The following is a 27,587-nucleotide window of genomic DNA, read 5'->3' on the forward strand; positions in this document are numbered from 1 at the left end:
CCCTGCCTCTTGACAGCCCCCCAGCCTTGACTCTCTAAGAAGACAAGGAAAAACTCCCAAAAAAAAAAAAAACCCTTGTAGGGAAAAAATGGAAGAAACCTCCGGAAAGGCAGTTCAGAGAGAGACCCCTGTCCAGGTAGGCTGGGCGTGCAGTGGGTGTCAAAAGAAGGGGGTCAATATAATACAATACACAGAACAGAACAAATCCTCAATACAGTATAAAAATAAAAATTTTAGAAGTACGTAGCAGAATTTAACAGATGATATCACACAATATGATTTGAATATGTTCAGAGTCCTGGAGACCTCATCCATCAAGCTGCCTCCCCCATTTTGCCATTCCACAGCTGAAACAGTGTTGGGCCAGCCAATCCGATGAAAGGACCCCTCTTTCCCACGATCCCTGTGACCTTCCATCAGGGAGGACTTTACCTTAGGCAGGCAAAACAACCTGGCAGGTGGGCCGTGGCACCAAGTGCCACATTTGAGTACTGAGAAGAGAAACAGAATAGGTGAGGGTCAGTAACAAATTATAACTATCATGTTACTTATGTTTTAGTGCTAATGACTAACAACAGAGATGCAGTCTGTACTGTTAATCAGCAGCTCTAGTCAGGGTGTGCTAAACTGAAGTAGTGAGTCTTCAGCTGGGATTTAAAAGCTGAGACCGAAGGGGCATCTCTTATAGTAGCAGGCAGACCACTCCACACTTTAGGGAGTCCTGTAACTAAAAGCTCGACCTCCCACTGTTATTTTATTAATTCTTGGAATCATAAGCAGACCGGCACCTTGAGATCTTAATGTGCGCTCAGGTTTGTAAGTCATGATAAGTTCAGAGAAGTAAGCCAGACCTTGGCCATTTAATGCTTTATATGTTAAAAGGAGGATTTTGAAATCTGCCTTAAACTTAACCAGGAGCCAGTGTAAGGATTTAAAAACTGGAGTTATGTGCTCGTATTTGCTTGTTCTTGTAATAATTCTTGCAACAGCATTCTGGATTAACTAGAGACTGTATAAAAAACATTTTGAATATCCAGTGAACACCGCATTGCAGTAGTCAATCCTACTACAAATACATGCGTAAATTAATTTCTCAGAATCCTGTTTATTTAGAAAGTGCCTTAATTTCCTATTTGAGGAGACCCGCACTTTTGGGCTTCTGATGAGCCCACAACACTCCTCAATAATGGACGGCATATCACACGACAGCATTTACTGCATTAGTCATTTGTGAAAAACAATTTTCTAAAATGCGTTCATTTTTATTTATTTTTCCAGCAAGATTTCTTTGACCGTCTGTACATCATGTACACCATTGGGTACTCAGTGTCGTTCTGCTCCCTCTTGGTGGCCATCTTCATCATTGGTTATTTCAGGTAAGGCATGACTCTTTCTTATGTATAATATAGAATATAACGGTCTAGGAAGTTCAATCAGTGCACTGTTGTTTTCTATTTTTTCATTATTGATCTTATTGACGTGCGACCTTTTAGGAAGCCTAATTAGATTCTTTATTTAAAACCTTGGGTTAGGGAAAAAAGAGGAAGGCCTAAGGATTTGTTTATACTTAACGCTCAGATCGTGGCTGCCATGCGTTCCAGGCATTCATTTGACGTGTCCTCTGAGCAGGTCCTCCGAAATTAACGTGACATGTGCGCGTGTTGTAGTACCAGTAAAAACTCGGGGTGGTTTGCAGTGTGATCAAGTCAGGACATGATGTCAGAGTCTCTGTTTACTATCTACATGTGACAGAAAGCCTCTCTGCGGATCCAATGGGATCGATGTGCGCGCTTTGATGTTTGATGAATGGTTCGATGTGGTGAAGCAAAATGCCAACATACAAATGCATTCGTGGTGCTTTTACTGCATATGCAAGCGTCACATATTCCCCATCGTAATGGCATGATACATTTTAAAAGTCTCATATACCGTCTTCTGTGCCGTCTTTTTTTCTAGGGCTTCCTCCTGACCTGACAGCTGCGGCAAACAGCAATAGCTTACCACACAGAACACATTAAATGTATGATATTCCAACTCTCTGCACATTTAGAATCTTTAGATTTATACTTGAGATCAATTTCATGATGAAATGCATTAAAGTACGTATGTTACATTTTACAGATAAATCGTTAACTTCATTTAAATAATGAATACTATTAATAATTACAGACATGGGGGTGACACAGTGGCGGAGCGGTGGCACTGCTGTCTCACAGGGATGTCACATCCCTGGTGTTCCCTGCCTGGAGTTTATGTTTTTCCTGCTGGGTTTCCACAGTGAGCTCCGATTTCCTTCCAAAGATATGCAGATTTGGTGACACTAAAATGACGCTAGTGCGTGTATGTGAGTGTGTGCTTGTATTCACCTTGCGATGAGCTGATGCCCTGTCTAGGGTTTGTTTCTGTCTCGCGCCCGATGCTTGCAGGAATGGGTGCATCCCTGGATTGATGGATTTAATCATTAAACATCCTTTTCAGAGATATTGCGGTAAGGTGTCATCGGAATTTAATAGATGTTCCAGGCAAATCACAACACAGCGAAGCCAAACCTGTTCTCACCGTGATGATATCTCGCACTGCCACCTGGTGGATTCTTCCAGATTTACATAAAGCATAAACACAAGTATAAACAGTAAAACCCTTGCGTAGCAGGAGTGTCCGCTGGAGCACACATCGCGTCATAAACTTGGCCTGAGAGAAGGTTTATGGATGTGGTGTGGTGAGAGGGGACATGAAGGTGGTGGGTGTGACAGAGCAAGATGACGACGACAGGAAGATACGGAATAACATGATCCGCTAAAACGACCCCTAACGGAAGCAGCCAAAAGATGAAGAAGATGATGAAGAGGTTAGGGTTAGGGGAAAAGACAGGCTTCCCATGGGCCCCCGTCCTCAATGCCGAAACATGAGCGGTTTGTTTCTGGTCCTATGGATGCCCAGAAGGCACCAGCCATCAACACCAATTTTTTTTTTTGGGCTGTTTAATCACCAGGGTCCCCTCATGTTGTAAAATGTGTTTTGAGGAGTTCTGTCCAATTTCTTTCCACCTTTTTTTCCTCTCCCTATTCTGTTCCTTCAGGTCAAATTTAAGAAAATTACTTTTGTCCAGTGTGTCAGATTTTTCCGGCTGTGTCCCTGGTCCAATTGTCTGTTATCTTTCTCTGTTCGGAATTCTTTTCTTGAATGTACTGTGGAACCTCAGTTTGCGAGCATAATTCGTTCCGGAAACATGCTCGTAGTCCAAAGCACTCGTATATCAAAGTGAATTTCCCCATAAGAAATAATGGAAACTCAGATGATTTGTTCCACAACCCAAAACTATTCATATAAAAATGATTAATACAAAATATAAAGTAAAAATACATAAAACAAATTAACTTGCACTTTACCTTTGAAAAGAATCATGGCTGGTGTGAGTGAGTTTCTAAACTCTTGTGGGATTGCACCCAACGGGACGACACGCGGAAGAGTGTCCCAAAGCAATCGCAGTATCCCAGCGCTGTAGCAGTTCTCTGTAAAAGCGAATCCGAAAAGATCGCGGACATTCTATAAGCGCCTGCCGTCAATGGGTGATACAAGGAACAAGGAACATTATAAACGTGCAGGGCGAAAATTGGTAGTCCTATGACAAATGGGGGCTTTTGAAATTAAATGCCGTTTGCTCTCATTAAAACCAGATGTGATCAAGAGGGGGTGCACTTGACTTAGTGCGGACTCTAAAATGCTGCCACGGCAATGTAAAAGCATAAAGAAGTTTGCTTTCCTAATAAAACAGCAGCACAGAAATGGAACGATCAAGGAGGAGGATTTACAGTAGAATATACAGTCTTTATACAGGGGTCTTTCTCAGGGTCCACCTTAGTGGATGTGAATCTTGCACTCAGTTGTTGTCTGTGTGTAGTCTGCACATTCTCACCACGTCTACATGGGCATACCCCTAGGTCCTCCATCTTGCTGCCCACGTCCCCAAAGACATGCATGTTGGTGTGCATGGACGGTGGTCTGATGCCCGAACCTCAACTGCATTAAGCAGATTTTAGAAAGTCAGTAGAAAACAAATAAATAAATAAAGCTCTCCATACACAAGCCACCAAATTTATTCCCACTAGAAAAGTTCTGAAAACATTTCATCTGCGCACATGAAGGTGCATCATATTTTATATATATGTGGATGATCTGTTCTGTTAAATTATTCTAAACTAAATTATTCATCACATAATCTTGGGCCAAAGGAAAGGCTTATGGATGTGGTGAGGGAGGACATGAAGGCAGTCGGTGTGACAGAAAATGATGTAAAAAGACAAAGATGGAAGGAGACGGACAATCTGCTGCGGCGACCCCCCCGGAGTAGCCTAAAGAGACGATGATGAAGAAGAAAAATAAGGTGGTAATCTTGAGATTCATTGATAAAAAAGAATTCTTTAATGTCAGTCTGCACAAGGTGCTTTGTTCCCCCTAAAATAATTCACTGTAAAGGCACTGGGCACTCTGCTTTCATCACGGGGCAGCAGTGGCAAAGCAGTGGAGCTGCAGAGTAGTGTGGCCCACCTATTAACAGCCTGAATGGTCTACCCTTGGAGCGAAGTGTTTAACCCGCCGGTGCGCCATCTGTAGGAATACTGACTCAGTTGCATTCTACTGTGATTAGTGATGCCGCGTCGGACCTCCTGGGACCTGTGTTCGGAATTCAGTCCTGTCACTTTCAGGGTAAAGATGAGTCACTCAATGGGCAGGGGCTTGGGACCGCCATACTAATGCTGGGTGGGGCCTCCTTTTGCTCTCCAAACAGCCTCAGATGCTGGACAGATTCCTTTTGAGACTCTGGTCCATGGTGACATGATGGCATCAGTTTCTGCAGATTTATCCATCTCATATTGGATGCAGATCTGGTGACTGAGAAGGCCATCGAAGAACACAGGCATCATTGTCACGTTCATGAAACAAGATGGCTTTGTAACCTGCTGCATTGTGATTCTGGACGCAGCCATCAGAAGGTGACTGAATTGTCACCGTGAATGGATGCATATGGTCAGTAATAGCACTCAGATAGGCAGTGGCCTTCACGTCATGACTGATTATTATTAATGGGCCCAACACCTGCCACACCATTTAGACCACCACTAGCACCAGCCTGGACTGCTGACAAAAGGCAGGTGTGGTGCATGGGTTCAAAATAACCCTACCATCTGTGTGCCTTCAACAGAAATGGAGCTTCACCAGACCAGCCTACGTCTTTGTGGTCTCCAACTGTCCAGTTCTGGTGAACCCGAGTCCACTGCGGCCAAAGCTTACTGTTCACGACTGACAGGAGCGGAGCCCAATGTGGTCTTCTTCTGTTGCAGCCCATGAGCCTCAAAGGTTCAACATGTTGTGCATTCTGAGATGGTTTTCTGCCCACCACAGTTGTACAGAGTGGTCAATTGAGTTACAGTAGCCTCCCTGTCAGTTCGGACCACCCTGACGGTTCTCCTCTGACCTCTCTCATCAAGAGATCTTCTGCTCAACAGATGCTTTTAGGTTTTTCGCACCATTCTGAGTAAACTCTTAGAGACTGCTGTGTGTGGAAATCCCAGGAGATTAGTCAGCAGTTCCAGCAGCACTCAAACCAACCCACCTAGCACCAACAATCGACGGGCGTAATCCCCGAGATCCGATTCTGGTGTTTGATGTGAACATGAACTGAAGCCCCTGACCCGTACCTGCAGGACTGTAGGCATTGCACTGCTGCCACCCGATTGGCTGGTTAGAGAATTGTATGGATGAGCAGATGGACAGGGGGTTCCTAATTATTCGCCCACCGAGTGCACGTCCTCCCCATGACTCTGTAGTTCTTATCCCAGGGACTCCAAGTTTTCCTCGAAAACCTCACAGACGTGATGTGATGTGTTTGAGTTTGGCTTCTGACTTGCAATCAGTGCTGGCAAGATAAGGGGCAAGAACAGCTGAAGATGGGTGGAAGTGTGGATGTGAAAGATCTGCGTATTAAACTGGCCAGGCATGAACAGACGCAAATGCGGACACGTCTGTGTCACACCAAGAAGGTTGTGGATGCTGTCATCTTGGTAAAAGTGGAAAAGCAGCCAAGTTAAGAGGGATGGTGGCGCAGTGCTTAGTGCTGCAAGGTCTTGCTCCCAAATCATGAATCGGGGGCTGTCTGGAGTGTTTGCATGTCCTCCCTGTGTGCTGCACTTTTCCAACATCCCACAGATGTGTGTTTTAAGGTATTTGGTGGCACTGAACTGGCCATAAAGAGTAAGAGATGACAGGTGCCTCCAGAACTGTGAGTAGTGAGTGAAAGACTGGCACCCCAAACTTAATACACTCCACATTCCTACAAGTTGAGTTAAGCTGGTTTAGAAAATGAATTGGATAGATAAACTAATCTCATTTTAAACTGGACTAATCAGCGCACCCTGAGATGGACTGGCATCCCGTACAAAACTGGTTTCATTCAGCCTTGTGCCCAGTGCTGCCAGGTTAGGTTCAAGCCCCATGCCATGTAAAACTATGGGTCAAAAATAGACTTTCAGTGTGTGTTAACCAAACTGGCCAAGCATGCCAAGGAAAGCATCTAGCCCATATTAACCACAGGCGAGTGCCCGGGGGAGCAGGACCCAAGCGGGCTTCTGTATCTCGACTGCAGCATCTGCACATCTGTCTTCATCAGTGGGATCAGAAAAAAAAAATCAAACTGAACAAAAGTGGTGCGAGCTGGGCTTTGAAAATTGATGGGACTGACGGAAAGTCAGGAAATGAGCATGTCAGAGTGTGTGCCCTGGCATTGAACTGGCATCCAGGGGGGCATTCACCTGTACAATGTGGCCTTCTAACATCACCTCACTTTGGAATGCTCAGAGGTGGCTTCTGTGAGACGTCTTCTGCTAGATAGTGTAAGACCCGAGAATCCTTCAAGTATTCATAAGTCCTTTCACCACAGTCAATGGCTTTAAGACGCCACACTGCACAGAGATGAAGAAGCACTTTATGGAGTACCAAAAGAGACCTTTGTTAAGGTTTGTTACATAACAGTATTTGAATAATGGAGGCATCTGTGCAGCACCTAAGCTAAATGGTTACCTAATAATAATAATGATAATAATAATAATAACACACTGCATTTAAATTCAGCCTTTCTATACGCCCAAGGACTCCTCACAAAATAAACCCATAAATCAGGCCATTCAGGAGAGCACACAGCAGATTGAGAAAGACTCCCATCGCTTCACTTGCTGCCCACTTTATTGTGTTGTGCATTTCATTTGACATTAATACAGTAAATAAATATCAAATTACACTCAATAACCCAAAGTGACAAAGTGAAAATGTTCTCAGAACGCCATGCAAAACATATTAAAATCTAGAGGTGCTACACGACTAAACTAAACCTCACCATTAAGATTTGCAGTGCATCATCGACTGACATGTATTCTGTAATGCATGTAGTAGTACAATGCACAGCATTTTTCATTCCAACTAATGGAGCATCACAAATATATGTAGTAACAAAATGCATTGCATTTGTCACTACAACAGATGACAGCTCACAAACACTTTGCAGTAATACAATACACAGCATTTGTCATGCCAACTGACTTAGCTTCACAAACATTTTGTTGTAATAAAATGCATTGCATCTGTAAATCCAACAGATGGTGCATCCCACACATTTTGTTAATAAAAGTCATAGCATTTGCCATTCCGATAGACTGAGCATCACAACTATTTGTAGTAATAAAATGCATTGCATTCATCATTCCAGCCGAAGAAGCTTCGCAAATAGTTGTAGTAATAAAATTAATAATAATAATAATGTTACATTTATTGAGCGCCTTTCACAAACCCAAGGTCGCTTTACATACAGAGTTAAAAAAAAAAAAATTACACAGATGACAAAACTTCGTAGAAGAGAAAAGTTTTCGGTTCAGATTTAAAAGTGCAGAAAGCGGAGCAAACTCGGAGTGACTGAGGAAGAGAGTTCCAGAGTTGAAAGTTGCATTTACCATTCCAACAGAGGGAGCATCACAAATAATTATAGTAATAAAACACATTGCATTTGTCACTCCAAAAGATGGCGTATCGCAAACATTTTGTAGTAATAAAAAGCACAGTATTTGCCATTCCAACAGATGGCGCATCACACACATTAGCACTGCTTTACAAATCCCATACCAAATGGCCTTTAACATAGTCATAGCACCCAGACAGCCACACAGACACACACACACTCCAACACTTGTCCTTTTATTAAAGTGGATAAGCTGATTTCTGTCAGTCCGGCAATTACTTTCTATTGGACGTATTCAGCCTTAACATTTGCAGTACACCATCTACTGGAATCTATTTTTTTTTAAAGGCATTTAGTAATAAAATTAATTGCATTTGTCATTCCAACACATGCTACATCACAAACATTTGTAGTTATAAAATGCATTGCATGTTTCATTCTAACAAATGATGCACCGCCAACATTATAACCGCTTTGACAAATCTCCACCAAATGACTTCAGACACAGATGGCAACCGGACGGACATACAGGTACACAATCACTGGTCCATTTATTAATGGGTTTAAAAAATCGTCTCGAGTGGCCATGTTGGATCCCTGCTTTCTTTTTTTTGTTCTCTGCTTGTTTTTCTCTCTCTTGGACTCTGAATTTTTGATTGTGTTTTGGTTCTGATGTAAGGTCCTCTTGAGATTTGGTGGAGTGTTTTCTCCCATTCTTAGTTCTCCCACAATGCCTCTGCTCCCTCTTCTCCTAAACTCTTCCACAGTTCTGCTGGTATTTCACCCACCCCTGATGCCTTTCCATTCTTCATTCTTTTCACTTCCTCCCTCCTTATTCGTGGTACCAGCCCACCATTTGGGATTCAATCCCCAAATCTTACCTTTGGATTTCCACAGTTCCCCACTACAGAAGGCCACCTGTGTTATATAAGCTTTCTGCTATATGTGATGGTTGGGGTGCAGAGCTGCACTTTCATGTCTGGACTGAAGCAGACCCTCTGATGTTTCTCCCCAGTATTTTAAAGCAAATACACATTACCACAGCGTCAAGATGGTGGCCTTAGTCCCTGTCGTCAACCGGGGGAACACAGCAGTCCAGAAATTAAATGTTGGGAAGCCAACCAGGTCAAACCTTTAAGTGTCTGTGTCAGCAATTGAAAATACACAGGCGCACGATGGCACAAATAAGAACAAAAAATAAAAAGCAATCAGCAAGCTGTATAGAATCAGAACAAAGGGAGATAGCGGCAGAGTGGTCAGGTCAGGTGGGAGCTCCAGACGGCCATCTGCTCTTTCCCAAATGCAATGCCACTTTCCTGCAGCGTCTGAACATTGATGGCTCAACTGTGGAGGTCGTCAATAGCACCAAATTCCTGGATGTCCACCTGGCAGAGAACCTCACCTGGTCCCACAACACCAGCTCTTTAGCCAAGAAAGCCCACCAGCGGCTCTACTTCCTGCGTAGGCGGAGGAAACTCCATCTTTCACCAGCTACTCTAACAACATTCTACAGAGGAACCATAGAGAGCATCCTGAGCAACTGCATCACTGTCTGGTTTGGAAATTGCACAGTCAAGGATCGCAAAGCCCTACAACAGATAGTGAAGACAGCCGTGAAGATCATCGGTGTCTCTCTTCCCTCCATCATGGACATTTACACCACACGCTGCATCTGCAAAGCCACCAGCATTGTGAATGATCCAACACACCCTTCACATTCACTGTTTACACTTCTATTATTGGGGAAAAAGGTACCAAAGCATTCGGGCCCTCACCTCCAGAATGTGAAACAGTTTCTTCCCCCAAGCAGTCAGACTCCTGAACACTCATGGACCGGTCTGATATCTGATATATGGTGTTCTGTTCTGCAGTGTTGCACATGCTTGCACATTTGACTCACATGCACCTTGTTATATATTATGTGTCTTTATGTTATGTGTTGTGGATTCTTCGTTGTCCTGTGTTTTATGTAGCAACATGGTCCTGGAGGAACGTTGTTTCGTTTCACTGTATGCTGTACTACTGTATATGGATGAAATGACAATAAATACTCTTGATCTTGATCAATCTTATGGTCCTCAGACTGGAAGGGGCAGAGTCAGTTACCCTTGTTGGGTGGAAAAAGAGGTCATGTTGTCAGCAACGGTGCCCCCTGGTGTCCCAGAGTGGTAGTGCTTACCTCTGATGAGCCTGGAAGTTGACCCTCTGATCCCAAACACATGTCAAGGTTTACCTCCCTTCCCAGCATTCTTTGTGAAGGAAGCCGTTATGAATACTAATGTGAAATTAGTTTTAAAGTCCTCAGAATATGGGCCTGTAGTCCAGTGCTTACGTTAAAAAAAATAAATTCTAGTGCCCACTGAGACATAGAAGGCAATCCATTCTGATGTGTGCGAATACAGAAGGTGCCAATCCCTCAGAAACAAAGCAGGCTGCTTTTGCTGATCTCTAATTAATGACGGCGCGTGGCACATCTCAATTATCCTGATCCCTGCACACATTTTATTCTCCCGCCTTCTGGCAGTGCCAGCTGTGATTGTGATAACACCTCCCGCTTCGCCCTCACTGGAGATACATTAACAATTGTGTTTCAATTCACCCGTCGGCTGCCAAGGAATTATAAAAAACAAAAAAAAAATTGCAGTAAAAGCATCGTTCACCATGACAAGCCCCTCTCTCAAAGCTGCCGAAGAAGTGCGTTGGCAAGTGTAATGAGAAAACACGGAGCCAGAAACAGGTTTGGGGATCCCACCCATTTACTTGGAAAAGAATTGAGAAAGATGCCAACAGATGTTACACACAAACCGAGGAGTCCAATACGGGACTGAGGTGGTACAAAGGAAATGGGAGCTTTATAGCAGGCAGGCAGGCAGGAAGAGAGAGGTGGGTCTGTGGAGCTGCACCCACGAGTGAGGTCAGGATTGGGAAGTCAGATCTGGCTCCGGCTCGTCAGACACCCCCAAATCTGACAAGCCAGAACCGAGTTTGAGCAGGTGTTCCTTCTGTGGATCTGTAGAGGAAGGAGTAAAAAGTAGTAGTGCCCGCTGCCAACCCCTGGTCTGGTGGTAGAACAAATTTAATCAGGGCCATCGACTGCCTCCCGAGTGCACATGTGTGACAGTACACATTGAACGAGGAGACATGTTTAAATCAGGCCTAGCACCTCCTGATGCGCCTCTTGCTTTAGGTTGCCTTAAGCTGATGTCACATTAGCGTAACTAGTAGCCCTCGGGTCTGTCAGACTTGCGACTGCAGTGGCTGATCTCGTCAATTTACATGACTGAAAACTGCGTGACGACTTTCCACTTGGGTTGCTGCAGCGTTGCCAGGGTTAGTAATGCTAAGCTGGGACACCCAATGGTCAACATTTTGGGTTCCAAAATAGTCCATCTTTTCCTCAACAGCAATATTTGCAAAATTTGGTCCTGATTGTTTAAAGCACAGGTGTCAAACTCTGGTCCTGGTGGGCCGCAGTGGCTGCAGGTTCTCATTCTAACCATCTTCTTAATTAGTGAGCCGTTTTGCTGCTAATTAACTTCTTTTACCTTAGTTTTAATTAACTTGACTCCGGCCCCTTTGTTGTTTCCTCTTCCTTAAATTAGCAGCCAAATAATAGTGAGACACAAAACATGACCAGTTCACCTCTGCCCATCACACAATATCTGAAAATAAAGAAAGGTGACGGTCTTTGTAAGGTTGATCTCTTGGGTCAATGAAACATTTTGGCAGCGTTCTTAGAAAAAACAGAAAATCAACAGTTTTGGAAATGTCTGCTATGGCAGAATGAGAGCAGCAACATGCCGTGGAATTAAATAACAGGCTTAATTAACAGCAAGAATCAGCTTCTCATTAAGAAAGTGATTGGAGTGAAACTGGTTGGAGTTTGAAGCCCCAATTTAGCTGGTCATCTGTCAGCTCGTTTCATGTCTCATTTCTCTTTGGCTGTCATTTAATCAATTCAGAGCACGGACTCCTTAAAAACAGGGCTATTAGAATAGTTAGGGTTAGAATGAAAACCTGCAGCCACTGCAGCCCTCCAGGCCCAGAGTTCAACACCCCTAGTTTAAAGTGTTTAGGATTGTAATACCTGTTCTGAGCCAGCAGGTGGCACCAAACAGGTCACTGAATTCTTAAGAATAACATCAACCCTACCTACCTAAGGCTCCAAAAGGATTTTGACTGGCACTGGCACTGGCGCTGGCACTATATAAGGTTTTCCAGCTACCAGGTGAGACACAAAAATAACTGGATTGGTAAAAAAATATATATATTTAATTATTTATTGATGAATGACAGCATTCTAAACGTTGCCACCTTCCATATACTCCCAGCTCTGTTTCAATCAATGGAAGATACGTCTGGAGCGGTGTAGAGATCGGGAGGGGAAGTCTTCTTGCTTGAGGCTCTTCAACAGGCTTGCCGTTTCTGTCTTCACTTCATCCACTTAACAAAAATATGTTCCCTTCAGGTCACTTTAGATTTTTGGGATCAAGTAAAAATCACAGGGAGCAAAATCGGGCGAATAGGGAGGATGATTGAGAACGGGAATGTTTGTGTCAGTCAAAAACTGCTTTACGGAAAAAGCAGTACGATCATTTTGAACAATCCAATTCAACCGTTTTGATGTTTTCATCCGTCCGAGACGAGCGTGGGCAACCTGGGCATTGAACGTCTTCCACATTTTCTTGTCCTTCCTTGAAACAGTTGTGCCACTCAAAAACTTGTGTGCGAGACAAACTGTTATGAAATGATAAAAACAATGTATGGTGATAAGTTTCTGTGGCAGTTTTGTTCAATTTCGCGAGAAATGGTTTGCTGTTTGATCTTTTCACCCGACAATTATAGTGGCAACTCGTGTAGCGATTGGGCGATTCACAGGATATACCCAGCCGCTCAGTGGTTTGAGAGGGCATGTAGGAGGGGATATAGTTCTATGATTCACATCCAGCCGACCTCCAGACGGTTCAAAAGCCCAAGCCCAGTCAGGTTATTTTTGTGTCTCATATCGTATATTCATGCTGCCCACTATTTAACAGCAAGTGGCCATTTTTATATTTTATATATATATATATATATATATATATATATATTATATATATATATATATATATATATGAATATGATAAGGTCTATGATACGGTTTGCATATTTGCAGTTGGAGATCCACAAAGGGAGAAAAAACGAATCACGTATCATAAAATAGTTTTATTCCTGAGCTTTCAACCCCTATCAGGGGTCTTCATCAGAGGATAATGCTTAGACTTACAAGAATCAAAGGCAATATATAGCAACACATTCAGTATTGGGGGGGATGGGTGGCGGTGACTAAATCAGTATGATCAAGGGGGGGGGGGGGGGTTGTATCGTTTAATTAAAGTGCATATGTCCTGATAGGGGTTGAAAGCTCAGGAATAAAACTATTTTATGATACGTGATTCGTTTTTTCTCCCTTTGTGGATCTCCAACTGCAAATATAATATATATATATATATTATATTATATATAGCGTGATGCCAGTCTAGGATTCGGGCTTGCATGATCACCTACAGGTCAATAGGGGGAGCTCTTGAATGAAGACTTTGGGACTGGCGTGTCGAGGTCTGGCCTGGGCTGTCCTGTACTTCCCCATGTCATTTTCAGGGGGCGAGTGAGCGTCGAGTCAAGAGGAGAGCCACAGAAAAGGCTCAGCTGGTGAGAGTTAGTCGAGTACTGGAGGCGAGGAATGGCATGCCAGCGAGGACACACGCAGTCGGGGTTTGCCGCTTTGTCTTCAATTTTTATTTTGAGGTGCTCTTGCTGCTCATGCCCTCCTGCTGTTTTTGCAATACCCTGCCCTCATGGGCTTTATTTTGCTGTTCTTTGGAGTGCCCCCTGATGGTCGCAGTGTGTAAGTCCAGATCAGATTCGGGGTTATGGCTGTCAGGCATGATTGAGTACAGAACACGAATTGGGAAATTTTTCAAAAAGAAAGCCTCCGGGAGAGGGTCAAAGTGAAAACGTTTTAAAATATACGTCATCAATGAGAACGTGTCGTGACTAGAAAGTGACGTGTGGGGTGAAGGAGAACTCTGGGTGATCTTCAAGGTTTGATGTCACATCGCCATAAAGCCCCAACAGATCAATAATGAGGTCAGTTAGAGGAATAGAAAGAACAGACAATAGTCCCGGGTTCAAAGCCTGGTCCAGAGATGTTAATCCTCCTCACGTCTGCTTTGGGTTTTACTGCTTTTGTACTCCAAGCAGACGACAGATGGGACAGGCTGATAGGCCAAAGACGCTTCCATTTTGCTAATCTTGCTTTGCCCGTCTCTTTCCAGAAGGCTCCACTGCACAAGGAACTACATCCACATGCATCTATTTGTGTCCTTCATGTTACGGGCTGTCAGCATCATTGTCAAAGACAAGGTGGTCCACGCCAGCAGTGGTCTGCAGGAGCTCGACTCATTTTTGATGAGCGACATGAGGAACAATTCCTTTGCCCCGCTTGTGGACAAGAGCCAATACGTGAGTATGTCACCCTGCCTGTCACTCACTCCTCTCTCTTGGCTTACAGTGTGTCCTAATAAAGGAGGTCAGGGCCATTTTAACGTGTGGAGAACAATGGGTACTGGCACAGGGGCCTCAGGAGTATATGGGCCCACATTGTTTCTGATGCCCATGTAGGTTTCTGTTTTGCTTTCAAAACAGGGGTCTCTGTGCACTACTTTGCCCGGGGGCCTATGATGCTGTTAAGATGGCCCTGAAGATGTGTGGAATAAGGAGGCTCAAGCTTGTGGTCTCACAGAGTTCTTTATGGATTTTGCCATCATAACAGGTTGTCTGATAAGAACAGTCAGAAAGCAAGGAAGTCCACCATAACGTTTATCAGCGGCAGAAAGAATACAAGACACTTGTGGAGGACTTTGTTGAATGGTTCCAACTGAACCTCCTCCTCAACATCAGTAAGACAAAGCAGATTATCGTAGACTTCCGGAAGGTTCTGCTCCCAGTTCTCGTAGAGGATGAAGATGTGGAAGTGGTGAGGACTTAGAAATACCTCGGGGTGCACCCGAATGTCATGCTTAAGTGGAGTGGAGGGTCCAAGTCGCCTCAATTACCAGAGAAGGTGCAGGTCACTCTTACGGGTCTTCTATAAGTCTGTAGTGGCCAACACCATCTTCTCTGTGGTAGTGTGCTGGGGAAGCAGCATTAGGGTAGATGATGCCAACAGATTGATTAGAAAGGCTCATTCAACTGTAGGAGTCAGGCTGGACTAACTGGACGAAATGGTGGACCAGAGGACGCTGCTGACAGTCCTGGGTAAGGGTCTCTCACCCCTGTATGAGGTCTTGGCTAAGCAGAGGAGCTCCACCAGTAGCAGACTGGGACAACTGTGAGTGCTCCAAGGAGCGCAACGCAAGATCAGCCCTACCCTCGGTCATCAGGCTATATAACGAATCACCCCCTCGGCCAAGGTGGTCTGGTGCCCTGTGTGCGGAGTGCTGCTGAGCTGCTCTACCAGTCACCTTGACAGGCAATTACATCATTTACCAATACATGGTGCCAATGACTGCCATCTTGTACTGTAATATTGTTATTTATAAGTATGTGCAATGCATACATTTCTGTTATATGCCACTTGGTATGGGATTCGTGGAGGCAGTGTTTATGTTTGTGATGCACCATCTGTTGGAAGATAAATGCAATATATACATTTCTGTTATATGCCATTTGGTATGGAATTTTGTAAAAGCAGTGTTGTCTGTGATGTACCATGTGTTGGAATGACAAATGCACTTGAACATGTCTCTGCTATATGCCATTTGGTTTGGGATTCGTAAAAGCGGTGTTAATGTTTGTGATGTGCCATCTATTGGAAGACAAAAGCATTGCATATGCTTCTACTATATGTCATTTGGTATGGGATTCGTAAAAGCAGTATTAATGTTTGTGATGTACTATCTGTTGGAAGACAAATGCTGTTATATGACATTTGATATGGGATTTGAAAATGCAGTGCTGTTTATGATGTGCCATCTGCTGGAAGACAAATGCAATGCAAATGTTTCTGCTATATGCCATTTGGTATGGGATTTTGTAAAAGCAGTGTTGTCTGTGATGAACCACCTGTTGGAATGACAAATACAATGCACATGTCTCTGCAATATTCCATTAATATGGGATTCGTAAAAGCAGTATTAATGTTTGTGATACGCCATCTTTTGGGATGAAAGAGACGTAGCAAGTGGATGGTCACCCAGATAGATACACAAACACTTATTGTATTAAGATGAACATTAACTAGTCAGTCCATTTCTTTTTAATTTCATCTTTAATTGGCATGCTGGTTGATACTCCAGACTCCCAAATTCACATTCTAGCCTAGGGACTGCCTGTGCAGAGTTTGCATATTCTCGGGGTACTTCTGTTATCCTCCCACATCCCAAAAAAATGTGTCAGTCAGTTAGACTGACGACCCTCAATTGGTCCCATGTGAATGTGTGTGTCTGAGTGGACCTCATGGATTGGCATCGTCTCCAGAGTTGGTTGCTGCCTTGTCCCCAAAGCTGCTGGGATAGTTTCGGGGCTCCATGACCCCAAACTGGGTGAATGGGTTTGAAAATGTCTACAAATAATTGACAAGGTGAAGGATACTCTCTGTTCCCAGGGGTACAGGGATTACCGATGCCACCTCACAGCTCCAGAGGCCTCCAGACTAGCCCACTGTGTCTTTGTGCAGTTTGCATGTTCTCCTTGTGTCTACATGATTGTTTTTCCCACAAAGTACCAGGTATTTGATAAAAACAACAAATGCACAATTAATATTGTCAGGGTATATGGTGGGGAACTGCAGGTGATCCCCAAATAAATGATGGGGGAAAAAAAAAAAAAAAATCTGTTGTACAAACTCATCTTGGACTCCCATCTCGAGAAGAGGCTGCCTCAAGATGGTGGTTGAGCCAGTTATGAGGTGGCACAGGTGGAATAGGTGGGCTTAGGTGACCAGAACCCAGAAGTGACGACAGCAGATGCTGATGTTCTTTAACTTGGCTGAAAAGAGAAAAGGCATTAGGGGCAACAGCGCCAGCCCTCGACTCAGAATGGAATTACCACTTGACGAGCCCTGAAGTTGTCCCCCCTGGGCACACGTGTGACAATGTGCAACGCCAGCAAGACCCTTTCCTAATGGCACAAAGAATAAACGTTTGATGTTTCACGTTGGACATTTGAGGAATTTCTTTTTAGTTCAATCAGTAAGGAATTCAGAAGTGCGTGCTGACAGCAGCAAATGCTGACATATTTGCCTTCATAGTTTACTGGCACGCAATCCCAGGAGACGAACACATGCGGGGGGTTTATTACGTGTCACACTTGTGACATTTCATTATTTATTTATTTTTTAACACAGAAGCCCCACTCGGTGAGGGTTTTCCGTTTCTTTGTTGTTGTAAAGGTGAATGCTAATTGCACACCTTACATTGCGCACTGACATTATACAATATTATCAAATTATAAACTGCGAACGCCAGTCCCTGGTGGGCTTTAAGGTCGGAGAACTATGACGCCCTAAATATTATGCTATGAATACAATATATGTTGACGTGATTATAATTACTGCTCTTGAATGCAAAACAAATATAGGAATTTACAGATTCTGCGGCGCAATTCGCTGCTTTCAAACGATGACTCGGGTGTTTCATAAAAGACTTCCAACACGATCAACGACCATCCACGTCTGTGGCATCATGGAGGGCACAGGTCATCGGCTGTGCTGTCAGAAATCCACTAATTCTGATCTCATCTGCGTGCTGCTGATGTTTAGACACACACGTCTATTGACGTTTTGAGCTACGTGGGCAATGTTGGAAGCAGCTCAGGCTGGCATCTTGTACGGGGCATCCGCACCAAAAAATCTGGGATGGTGATTACAGCCTGAGCTGGTCAATCCACTATGGACACCAAGGGGCACAAGCTCAGTAAAGTCTGCATTACGTACACAGAGGGGTGCCAATTATGTAACTGATGGGGGGCACACAGTGGGGGGGAAAAGGTTATTGTAGTCTAGTAAAGCCGTTTATGTGGCGTCACCCGAGGGGCATCATTTATGAAAGCACACGATCTGTAAATCCCGTGGTATGTGTACAGTGGGGGCCACGTCTACGTAACTGAAAGGAGCACCTTGAAGAATACAATTCAATTAATAGAAAACACAAACCCGCTAATCTGACGTACTCTCTAAGTGCCACTCTAGGGCGAGGTGAAGCAGGAATGCTACCATGCTAGACCCTTTATATTACTTTGCCGCTCTTTTCTGTATTCTCAAGTATTTTGTTTCCAATAAGATACCAGCGAAGACCTCCTTTTGTCTCCTTCTAACAAAGCCCCTTTAGATATCTCTGTAAATCGTTTCATCCACAAATTACACTGAAGACGATAAATAAGTGAGGCGTGTCAAGGTACCCAAATAGCTGACCGCACATTAAGGGGCCTTATGGGTATTCGTGTTCAGTTTCGCTCTCATAATGTGCACTTATTTTCTATACGAGTGTCTTTTCTGAGAAGGATAAGTGCAAATTAGATGCTTTTATGAGCTCGGTGAAGCACACAGTGTTTGGCAAAGGCAATAATTCACTCTGTTCTGGGACGACCCTCCATGATTAAGGAAACGAACATTTCCACTAAAATGCTTACAGAGGACATTTGCCTCATTTGTCACATTGCATGGGTCGATAACAGGGATTTTTTTTTTCCTTTTAAAGAGTTTTAGGATTTGTGTAACTCTGAATGGCAATACAGAGGTAAATAGATAAATATGAAAGGCACCATAAGACTTAAACCTTGTGGTACTTTTAAAAATAAAATGACAAGAGGTCATCCCAAAGGGTTCATTTTGTTTTATTCTCTCTTTGATAACTCCCACACTGCTGCAAAAATGTCCTTTACTGTACATGGCGGCAGGACTGGAACAGGTGGGGATGAAGGGGGAGGGGCTTTAGTGATAGTTCAGTTCTGTTCATTTTTTGAGATCTTCCTGGATGAGCTGAGAATTTAAAGGACTATTAGGTTCCTGTGTCATCATCAACTCCAGCACCATTTAGTACTTTGGTCTGAGCCCGGAAGTGACGCGCTTACCACTCACAAGTGAAGAAAAAGAAGGGGATGGATAGATAGATGATGCTACATCATAAATATTAACACAGCATGTTACAAATACTATAACAAATGGCATATAACAAAGACATGCACATCACATTTCTCATTCCAACATATGGTGCATTGCAAACAATCATCGTAATAAAATGCATCACATTTATCATTCCAACAGACAGATGGTGCATCACAAACATTAACACTGCTTTTACAAATCCCATATAAAATGGCATATACCAGAGACATATGCATTGCATTTGTCATTCCAACAGAGGCCACATCGCATCAACACTGCTTTTATGAGTCCCATACCAAACAGCATATGACAAAGACATATCCATTGCACTTTCCATTCCAACACATGGTGCATCACAGACCTATAGTAATAAAATGGGTTGAATTTGTCATTCCAACAGATGGCACATCACAAACATCTATAGTAATAGGATGAATTGCATCTGTTATTCCAACAAGTGTCGCATCACAAACAGTAACACTGCTTTTATAAATCCCACACCAAATTGCAAATAACAGAAATATGCATTGCACTTTTCATTCCAACAGACTGTGCATCACAAACCTATAGTAATAAAATGTGTTGAATTTATCTTTCCAACAGATAGCACATCAAACATTTATAGTAATAAAATGTGTTGCATTTGTCATTCCAACACATGGTGCATCACAAACATTACTGCTTTGTATAAGCGAAAAATAGATTTTCTTTTGTTTGCGTATACAGGGCCTAACAAAGCAGCTGATGTTTCTAAAGGAGTTACAATGTTAACCTAGCAGAGGCCTCAAGTGCTGGAAGAGGTGGAAAAATTGTTGCTAGTGTGGTTGAATGAGAAGCAACTTGTAGGGGATAGCGTAAGCGAGGCAATCATATCATCAGAAAGCCAGGAAGATTCATGGCGATTTGCTGAAAAAAAAAAAATCCTTCGAGTGGCGAAGGTGAGGAATTTAAAGCCAGTAGAGGATGGTCTGAAACATTTTGCAAGAGAAGAGGCATTTAACTTTTTTCCCTGAGCTTAAAACTCATAAAAAAAAAAAAAAAAAAAAAGTTTACAGCGAGCGGTTCGTAAGGGTCTAACGCGAACTCTTACAAGGTTAGTTTTCTCTGTTGTACAAGGTTTTCTCAGTGTTATTCAATGTTTTTACATTTAGTTTACTATTACACTGTGTATTCTATAGTATATAATTCACTATTTTTGTGCTTAAAAAAATATATATATTTACATACAGTTCGTACGGTCTGGAATGCATTAATTGTATTTACATACAATCTTATGGGGAAATTACATTCGGTTCGCAACCAAATCGGGTCGCACCAGAGTTTCGGAACGAATTACGGTTGTGACCAGAGGTACCACTGTAGATAGATAGATGCCCATCTACCAAGAAATGTGTAAAAGGCATTAAATATTCTATAAATGGACCGACAGGCTGACTGATAATCAACACGTCTCGTGTGTGACACATTAATTTAGATGGCCTATTAAAATGTCGGCTTGTATTTTTCTGAGCTGATTGTAACACCCAAGGTGTTCTTGCCATCCTCACACTGAAATCCTCATTTTTCAACTTCTGGGAATTCACTTGATTTGAATTGTTTTAACTTGTGTCTGCACCAGCATAACAATTATAATTGAATTATTAACATGAATCCACTTTAATAAAAGGATAAGAGCCTGTGTGTCTGTCCTGTTTCTAGGTCTTTGTCATTCTCTCTCTGACTCTGTCAGAGACGCATCAGATATCTGTAGTAATAAAATGTGTTCCATTTGTCATTCCAACAGATGGCTCATCAGAGACATCAACACTGCTTTCATGAGTCCCATACCAAATGGCATAACAGAAGCATATGCATTTCATTTGTCATTCCAAAAGATGGTGCATCACAAAAATGAAAATTGCTTCTACAAATCACAATGTTGTGGGGCTACATAAAGTAGTATGTTCTATGTTTGTGCTGAGTGCATTTTGTTTTCATCGTCCCGCTTACTGTCCGTTATACGTGCGTCAGTAAATGTTGTCCCCGTAAGTGTAGAGGGGAAGGATGATGGAGAGAGGCCGCAGCCCCGAGACGGAAATCACCTGTTAAACTCACCAGATACATCCGGGACATTCTGTAATTAAAAAAAGAGAAGTGAAGGTGAGAGAGGAGACAATTTACCCGATCACTTTCAAACTCATCACTGTCGTTTATTGCATCATTCCACTGCTTGCTTTTTCAACTACCGATTCAACATCACGACAGCCAGAGCTGAGAAACCCCGGGGTTCACATTCATCCCAGCCATTGCCAGGACTTTTGACAGTGAGGTCATTTTGTTTTCGGGAAGGAGCACAATACACTACAGCCAGTATCAGTACCGCCAGACTTTATTTTGGACTCATTTTTCACCACATTTCAATTGCTGTATTTACCTAATCTGTGTTTGTATTTGTGTTACGTGTTTTTGTTTATTGTTTAGTTACAAGGGAGGGTTCAATGTAAATATTTGTATATTCGTGTTCTTATATAGTAATTAGTCACCAGTGTTTTTGGGATAGTGGCGTTTTGCGCGCACATATTATCTTATATTATATATATATATATATATATATATATATTATTGAATATTTGTCTTTTCAATTTACAATATATCCGTGTCCATTACTGTTTTCTGGTTATTTTGTCGTGACGGGAAAAGTAAGACATCTTGTAAGGAGTACGGCTTGTTATTAGAGCAAGAAACCTCAGGTAATCCAAGGAATAAGTCTTGGTAGTGTAGTGGCTGATCTGAGTAAGGGGTCGGCCGTTACAACATACCAAATGGCATAGCAGAGGTATATGCATTTCAATTGTATTTTCAACAGATGGTGCATCACAAACATCAATGCTGATTTTATAACTCTCATATCAAATTCCATTACCAAGTACACATCTGCATCCCATAGCCTTCATCCTGGAGCTCCAAGTAGGTAGAGTAGACTCCGATGGGTGCCAGCAGAGTCTGGCTGCAGACTTTTTAGAGATCCACTTTTGTTAAGGTTAGGATTGTGGGGGGGATTATTTGACTCAGGAATGCCAAGTACTGTAATGTAATCTGTTGGAATGACAAATACAATGCATTTGGTTTATACAAATGTATGTGGTGCACCATCTGTTGGAATAAAAATTGCAATGTATTTTATTACTACATGCATTCTAAAATACATTCCAAACATTACTGCTGAGGACCATGCTGATTACTTAGATTTTATCCCACCTTAGAAGGGTGGCACAGCTGGTGATTATATATGAACATCTAGTCGAGATGTGTCGGAGTAGGCGCTACTAAGAGGCCTTCCATTACTGTATCCATGTCACATTGCACTTTAAATAATGTGGACAATCTTAGACTTTTAATAAATGAAGTGAGTCCGATTTGTCCTCGGTCCAATTCACTGTGTGCTCTTTTTCTCCTCCATTGGCAGATCGGGTGCAAGATCACAGTTTTCCTGTTCATCTACTTCCTGACCACCAACTACTACTGGATTCTTGTGGAAGGCCTCTACCTCCATAGCCTCATATTCATGGCTTTCTTTTCTGATACCAAATACCTCTGGGGATTCACTCTGATCGGCTGGGGTAAGAGATGGCCACATTCTCATTTTCCTTTTCCTTTGAAGTTAGGGTGCCAGGAAAGAAAAAAAACAGGTAGTGGATGCCCAGAAAAAATTCAAACTAGCCGGTCCTGCACTGTGCCTTGACTCTGCTCGGAGGCAGGTGTGCACCATTTGTAAAATAAGCCCACCTAATTCTGCTCTTTTACTTGCAGGTGTACCAGCTGTCTTTGTGGCAGCATGGGCAGTCGTCAGGGCAACGCTGGCAGATGCCAGGTAAGCGACGCTGCCATCGTAATCTGCATGACAGTAAATCTAATGCTGCCGCCTCACGGCTCCCAGGTCCTAAGTTCTAATTCTGGCCTGGACACCCTACCTGTGAGGGGTGAGCACATTCTCCTCATGTGCATATGGGGTTTTACTCCAGAAATTCTGGATTTCCACCAACATCCCAAAGATGTCACTGCTTGGTTAATTAGTGCCTCTAAGTTGGCACTGTATGAGTGAGTCAAAGGATGTGTGTTAGTGTGTCCAGCAATGGACAGGCACCCTGACCAGAATTAGTCCGTGCCTCGTGCCTGATGATTTTGGGACAAGGTCCAGTAGTGTCGGTCAAAGCCCATTTGGAGCCCTAGGCAGGTCCGATAGACGTCACCCCTCATTGTCCATAGTGGGGGGTGGTATTATTAGACTTTGATGACCTGTGTGTGGGAAGAGGGTCCACCCCCCTCTGTATCTGGAGCACATGCCCCTTCAACAGCACAAGCAGCACCCTTTTGTCATACACCAAGGAGTACATTGCAGTGTGAAGCGTACATACTTTTACTTTGATAAACTCACAGTCATTGGTTGGGGGTTTGGGTCCCCCTCAGATTCACTTTCTTTAATGGTGCCCACTCATTATTATCATAGCCCCTGTGGAGTGGAAGGGGTGCCCCCCTCAGTGTCCAGCGTGCACACACCTTCCGAAACAGAAACGGTGCCCCTTTGTGTACTTGGATAAGGGCCAGTGCCCACCTTGGTGGCTGCACAATTTGCCCTGGGCGGCCACCTACATTGCCTAATGGATTGACCAGCTCTGAGCTCCAGCCACGTGAGCTTGAAGTGGACCGTGTAGGTTTTTGAGGCAAGGAAGGAAAACCAGAGAAGCAGAATAAAGAGTGGCATATGGAGGATCTGGAGAAAACATGCAAGGTGCAGTTTGTATTGTTATGTAGACCACAACTGAGGACCTCAAATCACGCACTGTCAGGGCTGACTGCTTGCTGTAGCTCAACATGTCCACATTTGTCTTTACATTCTGTGACCCCAAGAAACTAAACGGAGCATCGGAACAGGCAGGGGAGAAGGTCACACATTTGTTTATATATTATTGATGATGATAATAATAATAATTCCTTACATTTATATAGCTCTTCTCACTAGTGAGTTGGGAGCCACTTCAACCACCACTGATGTGTAGTACCTACACGGACAATGTAACCACAGCCTGAAGTGGTGCGAGAGAGAGAAAGAGACAATCGGAGGCAGGGGATGACTGGGGGCCAGTATGACCAGGCCGAGGTGGACATCAGGATACACCTTAATCTTTACAAAGGCTGCCCAGGGATCTTTAGTGACCACTGAGAGTCAGGACCTTGGTTTTACGTCTCATCTGAAGGATGGCGCCATTTTTACAGCACAGTGTCCCCATCACTGCACTACGGGGGCATTGGGGTTCACATTTAGACCACAGGGTAAGCACCCCCTGCTGGTCACACCAACACCTTTTCCACCAGCAACCCAAGCTTTACATACTGTAAATAGTGTGAAAGGCACTATATAATAGATAAGAGTCTGAACATGCTTAGCTTTAGGTGGATGGCCTCTTCTGAAGTGTACGTGGTGTGGCTCCTGGTGTGCCCAAAATATAAGCAAAGTACAAATGTGAGTGTTGGCAAAATAATCCAACCTGGAGAATAGGCTACCAGGTGGCTCTCTGTCTTAGTATGTTGATTGGTATTACATCTGTTACGACCCTTGGATGGGTGAAGCTCTCAACTGAGATTGCACCTTCCATAGATGTCTGCACTTACAGGGACTGACCAGAAGGGGTGGGGTTTCACAGGATGTTTTGGGCGTGGCTCAGGTACTCTCACTCAGTACTGCAGAGTGGAAAACGAGACATTATTGTTAGCAACAGTGCCCCCTCTCACCCTGGACTGGTACTGTATGCATCAGCAGAGTCCAGAAGGGGATCCTCAGACGCCCATGCATGACAGGGGGTCAATACTTGCCATTAGAACTGATGGTAGACTTACTTTTTCCACAGATGGAAACAAAATCTTTTCATTTTTCATTGAATATTTCATCGAAATGTCAGATTTTCATGATTGTTATAATTTCATCACCTTTGACTATAGATTCTCTTTAAATGATTAAATCTTATTATGTCCACATACAAAACATTTCATGGGGTGCACTTATTTTTTCACATGTGCATTATCACTTGGCACTGGCAGGCCAGGACGGTGAGGTTCACCTCATTTGCATACCGACACAGCCGTTACAATTCCTACATCTTGTCGAGTGCCGCGGCTCTTTTGTTAGTGAGCCCCCTACATAGCTGCCAAGAGGAAGACCTCACAGTGAAGCTGGCTCTCCTGCGGCGCTCTTATCCTTTGAGAGTCTCTCACCCCCGCATGAAATTACAGAGCACTGTGCCTTACACCACAACCTTTTGTAAATGTCTTAATGTAATTTATCTGAATGTGTTACTGGAAAGTAGCGAGGAATTCATAAAAGCAACTGAACACAGTGATTGGTAATTTAAGGTTCGTTATCAATGACTATTAATATTTAAAATACAGACAGCAAAAAACCTAATAGAAGATCCCAAAGACTGTTAGTGAGCAGTAAGGAGGGTCTATGCGGTATACAGAGGAGACAGGCTACCTTGTAATTGTCTGACCCTTTAAATGAGAGCTGAGACATCCGAGGCCAGTAGGTGGCAGTGCTAGGAGGACCCCCACGCCCCGAGCTCCAGACAATATTCCAAACCTTAGAAGTAATTGGTCGAGTTACCTGGGATGCAACTCCTGCCTGGATCTTAAAAATGTCACCCAGCTGCTGTTCTAGTGATCTTAGAGAAAATCCACAAGTTAAAGGGTTAAGTTTGGTATCGTTCAAGTCCAAGTTACTTCTTCACACACACACACACACACACACACACACACGTGGTGTGTATGCATTTGCCACATGAAATTGTGTTTTAAAAAAAAAAAAAAAACCTTAATTTTTACATTTATAACACACACACACAGCCAGTCCTCGAGTTTTTTGAAAAGTCGACCAGGTCCTTCAAGATGCTGCATGTCATCTTCTTTCTCTGGAGGTGCTCCCCCCAACTTTTGATGTGACATAACCATTCATGGGGTCTCCACCTTGCTTGTCATTTGGCCTGGGCTCTGTGATGTCTCAAGGTTGCCTCACCAAACAGTCCAACCTCAAAGGAGACCTTTTTTTTTTGCCGTCTCCGTCCATCGGTGTCCCATGTGTAAGGAGCATGCAGATGTGCAGGACCACTTCTGGCATTTCTAGGCCACACAAATGAAACCCGTCAGTGGCAGGGATCATGCATGTCCTGCCATTTTTGAACCAAGGTTACCAGCAGGGGGTGGTGTGGTAGATCTGGTGCCCCAAAATGCTCTATGGGTACTGAAGTCTAAAAGGGGAAGCTACAATCACTGTGGTCAGGTGCTTTGAGTAATGACCAAAAGAATGAGAATGTGGGCACAAGAGGCCAGAAATTTACTTTCTCTGCATATCCCTTAGAGTAACACCGCTATCCAGGAGAGGCTCGGAGAAGAGCCGCAGACCCTCCGCATCGAGAGGAGCCAATTGAGGTGGTTCAGGCATCTCCTATGGATCCCTCCCGGACGCCTCCCTGTGGAGGTTTTATGGGCAAAACCAGCGGGAGGAGACCCCAGGGAAGACCCAGGGCTCACTGAGAGGATTACATCTCCCAGATGGTGTGGGCATGCCTTGGGATCCCACCGTATGAGTTGGCAAGGGTGGCTGGGAAAGAGACATACAGGGTATGCCTCACTGCTAAGACTGTTGCCACCATGACGCGGCTTCAGATAAGCAGTTGAAAATGAACGAATGAATGAATGTTTCATATCGGAGGACAAGCTACATGGGGTTTGAGTTGGAGACAGCACAGTTTGCTCAGGAATGCAAAGCCTATGGAGAAGACCCCAAACCTTTGAAGGAGAAAGGTCCCAAGAAGAGGTGGAAAGACCAGTCACTGCTGAGCTTTAGAGAAAGGAGTGCGTGGCTGTACTGGGTGTGCTTTATCATGGGACACTGTCGGCCAGGGGGGCAGACAAACCACTCCAAACAAGTAGACATTAACTCAGGGTAATCGGTGGTCCTAAAACCGACAACATCTGTTACTCTGTTCCTTGTCAGATTTCTTTATTCCCCATGTTTGTACGTTCCTTGTATATTTTGTGACCCCCATTTTGACGTATCCTGACCTCCTTGGCATTATTCTGGGTTCAGGCATATTACAAGAGTGCCCCCTAGTGTTTAGACTCTAATCAAACTCTTTTCTGTGACTTTTTTTTTATTATTATTTCTCCAAGAAGTAAGGATTTTTCCTGCATGAGAAGCCATTCCAATTTCTTAAAATGCCTTGGAAATCCAGTCCAGCAGGCCCCCACAGCGAGCCCTTAGTGTAAAACGGATGTCATAATAGCACCCCGCCCTACAGCATGGAACCATTTCTATGAAAATCACATGGCTCAGCAGAGGTGACAATATTGTGACAGCTCTGCCGCTGCTAATCACTGGCAAACCGGCTATCATGCGCGCTTCAG

At 43.6% G+C, this 27,587-nt stretch overlaps 1 protein-coding gene across 1 annotated transcript in view; it reads left to right on the forward strand.

Moving 5' to 3' along the window:
• The window catches only part of pth2ra (parathyroid hormone 2 receptor a), an 84,563-nt gene that overhangs the window by 16,744 nt on the left and 40,232 nt on the right, over positions 1–27,587 (forward strand). Inside the window, exons 5-8 of the mRNA XM_051930316.1 lie at positions 1,279–1,376; positions 14,323–14,509; positions 22,597–22,750; positions 22,941–23,001. Coding sequence (XP_051786276.1) covers positions 1,279–1,376; positions 14,323–14,509; positions 22,597–22,750; positions 22,941–23,001 — 500 coding nt within the window. The remainder of the gene's footprint in view (positions 1–1,278; positions 1,377–14,322; positions 14,510–22,596; positions 22,751–22,940; positions 23,002–27,587) is intronic.

This window comes from Erpetoichthys calabaricus, chromosome 8, assembly GCF_900747795.2.
Source record: "Erpetoichthys calabaricus chromosome 8, fErpCal1.3, whole genome shotgun sequence".
NCBI classification, from domain to species: domain Eukaryota; kingdom Metazoa; phylum Chordata; class Cladistia; order Polypteriformes; family Polypteridae; genus Erpetoichthys; species Erpetoichthys calabaricus.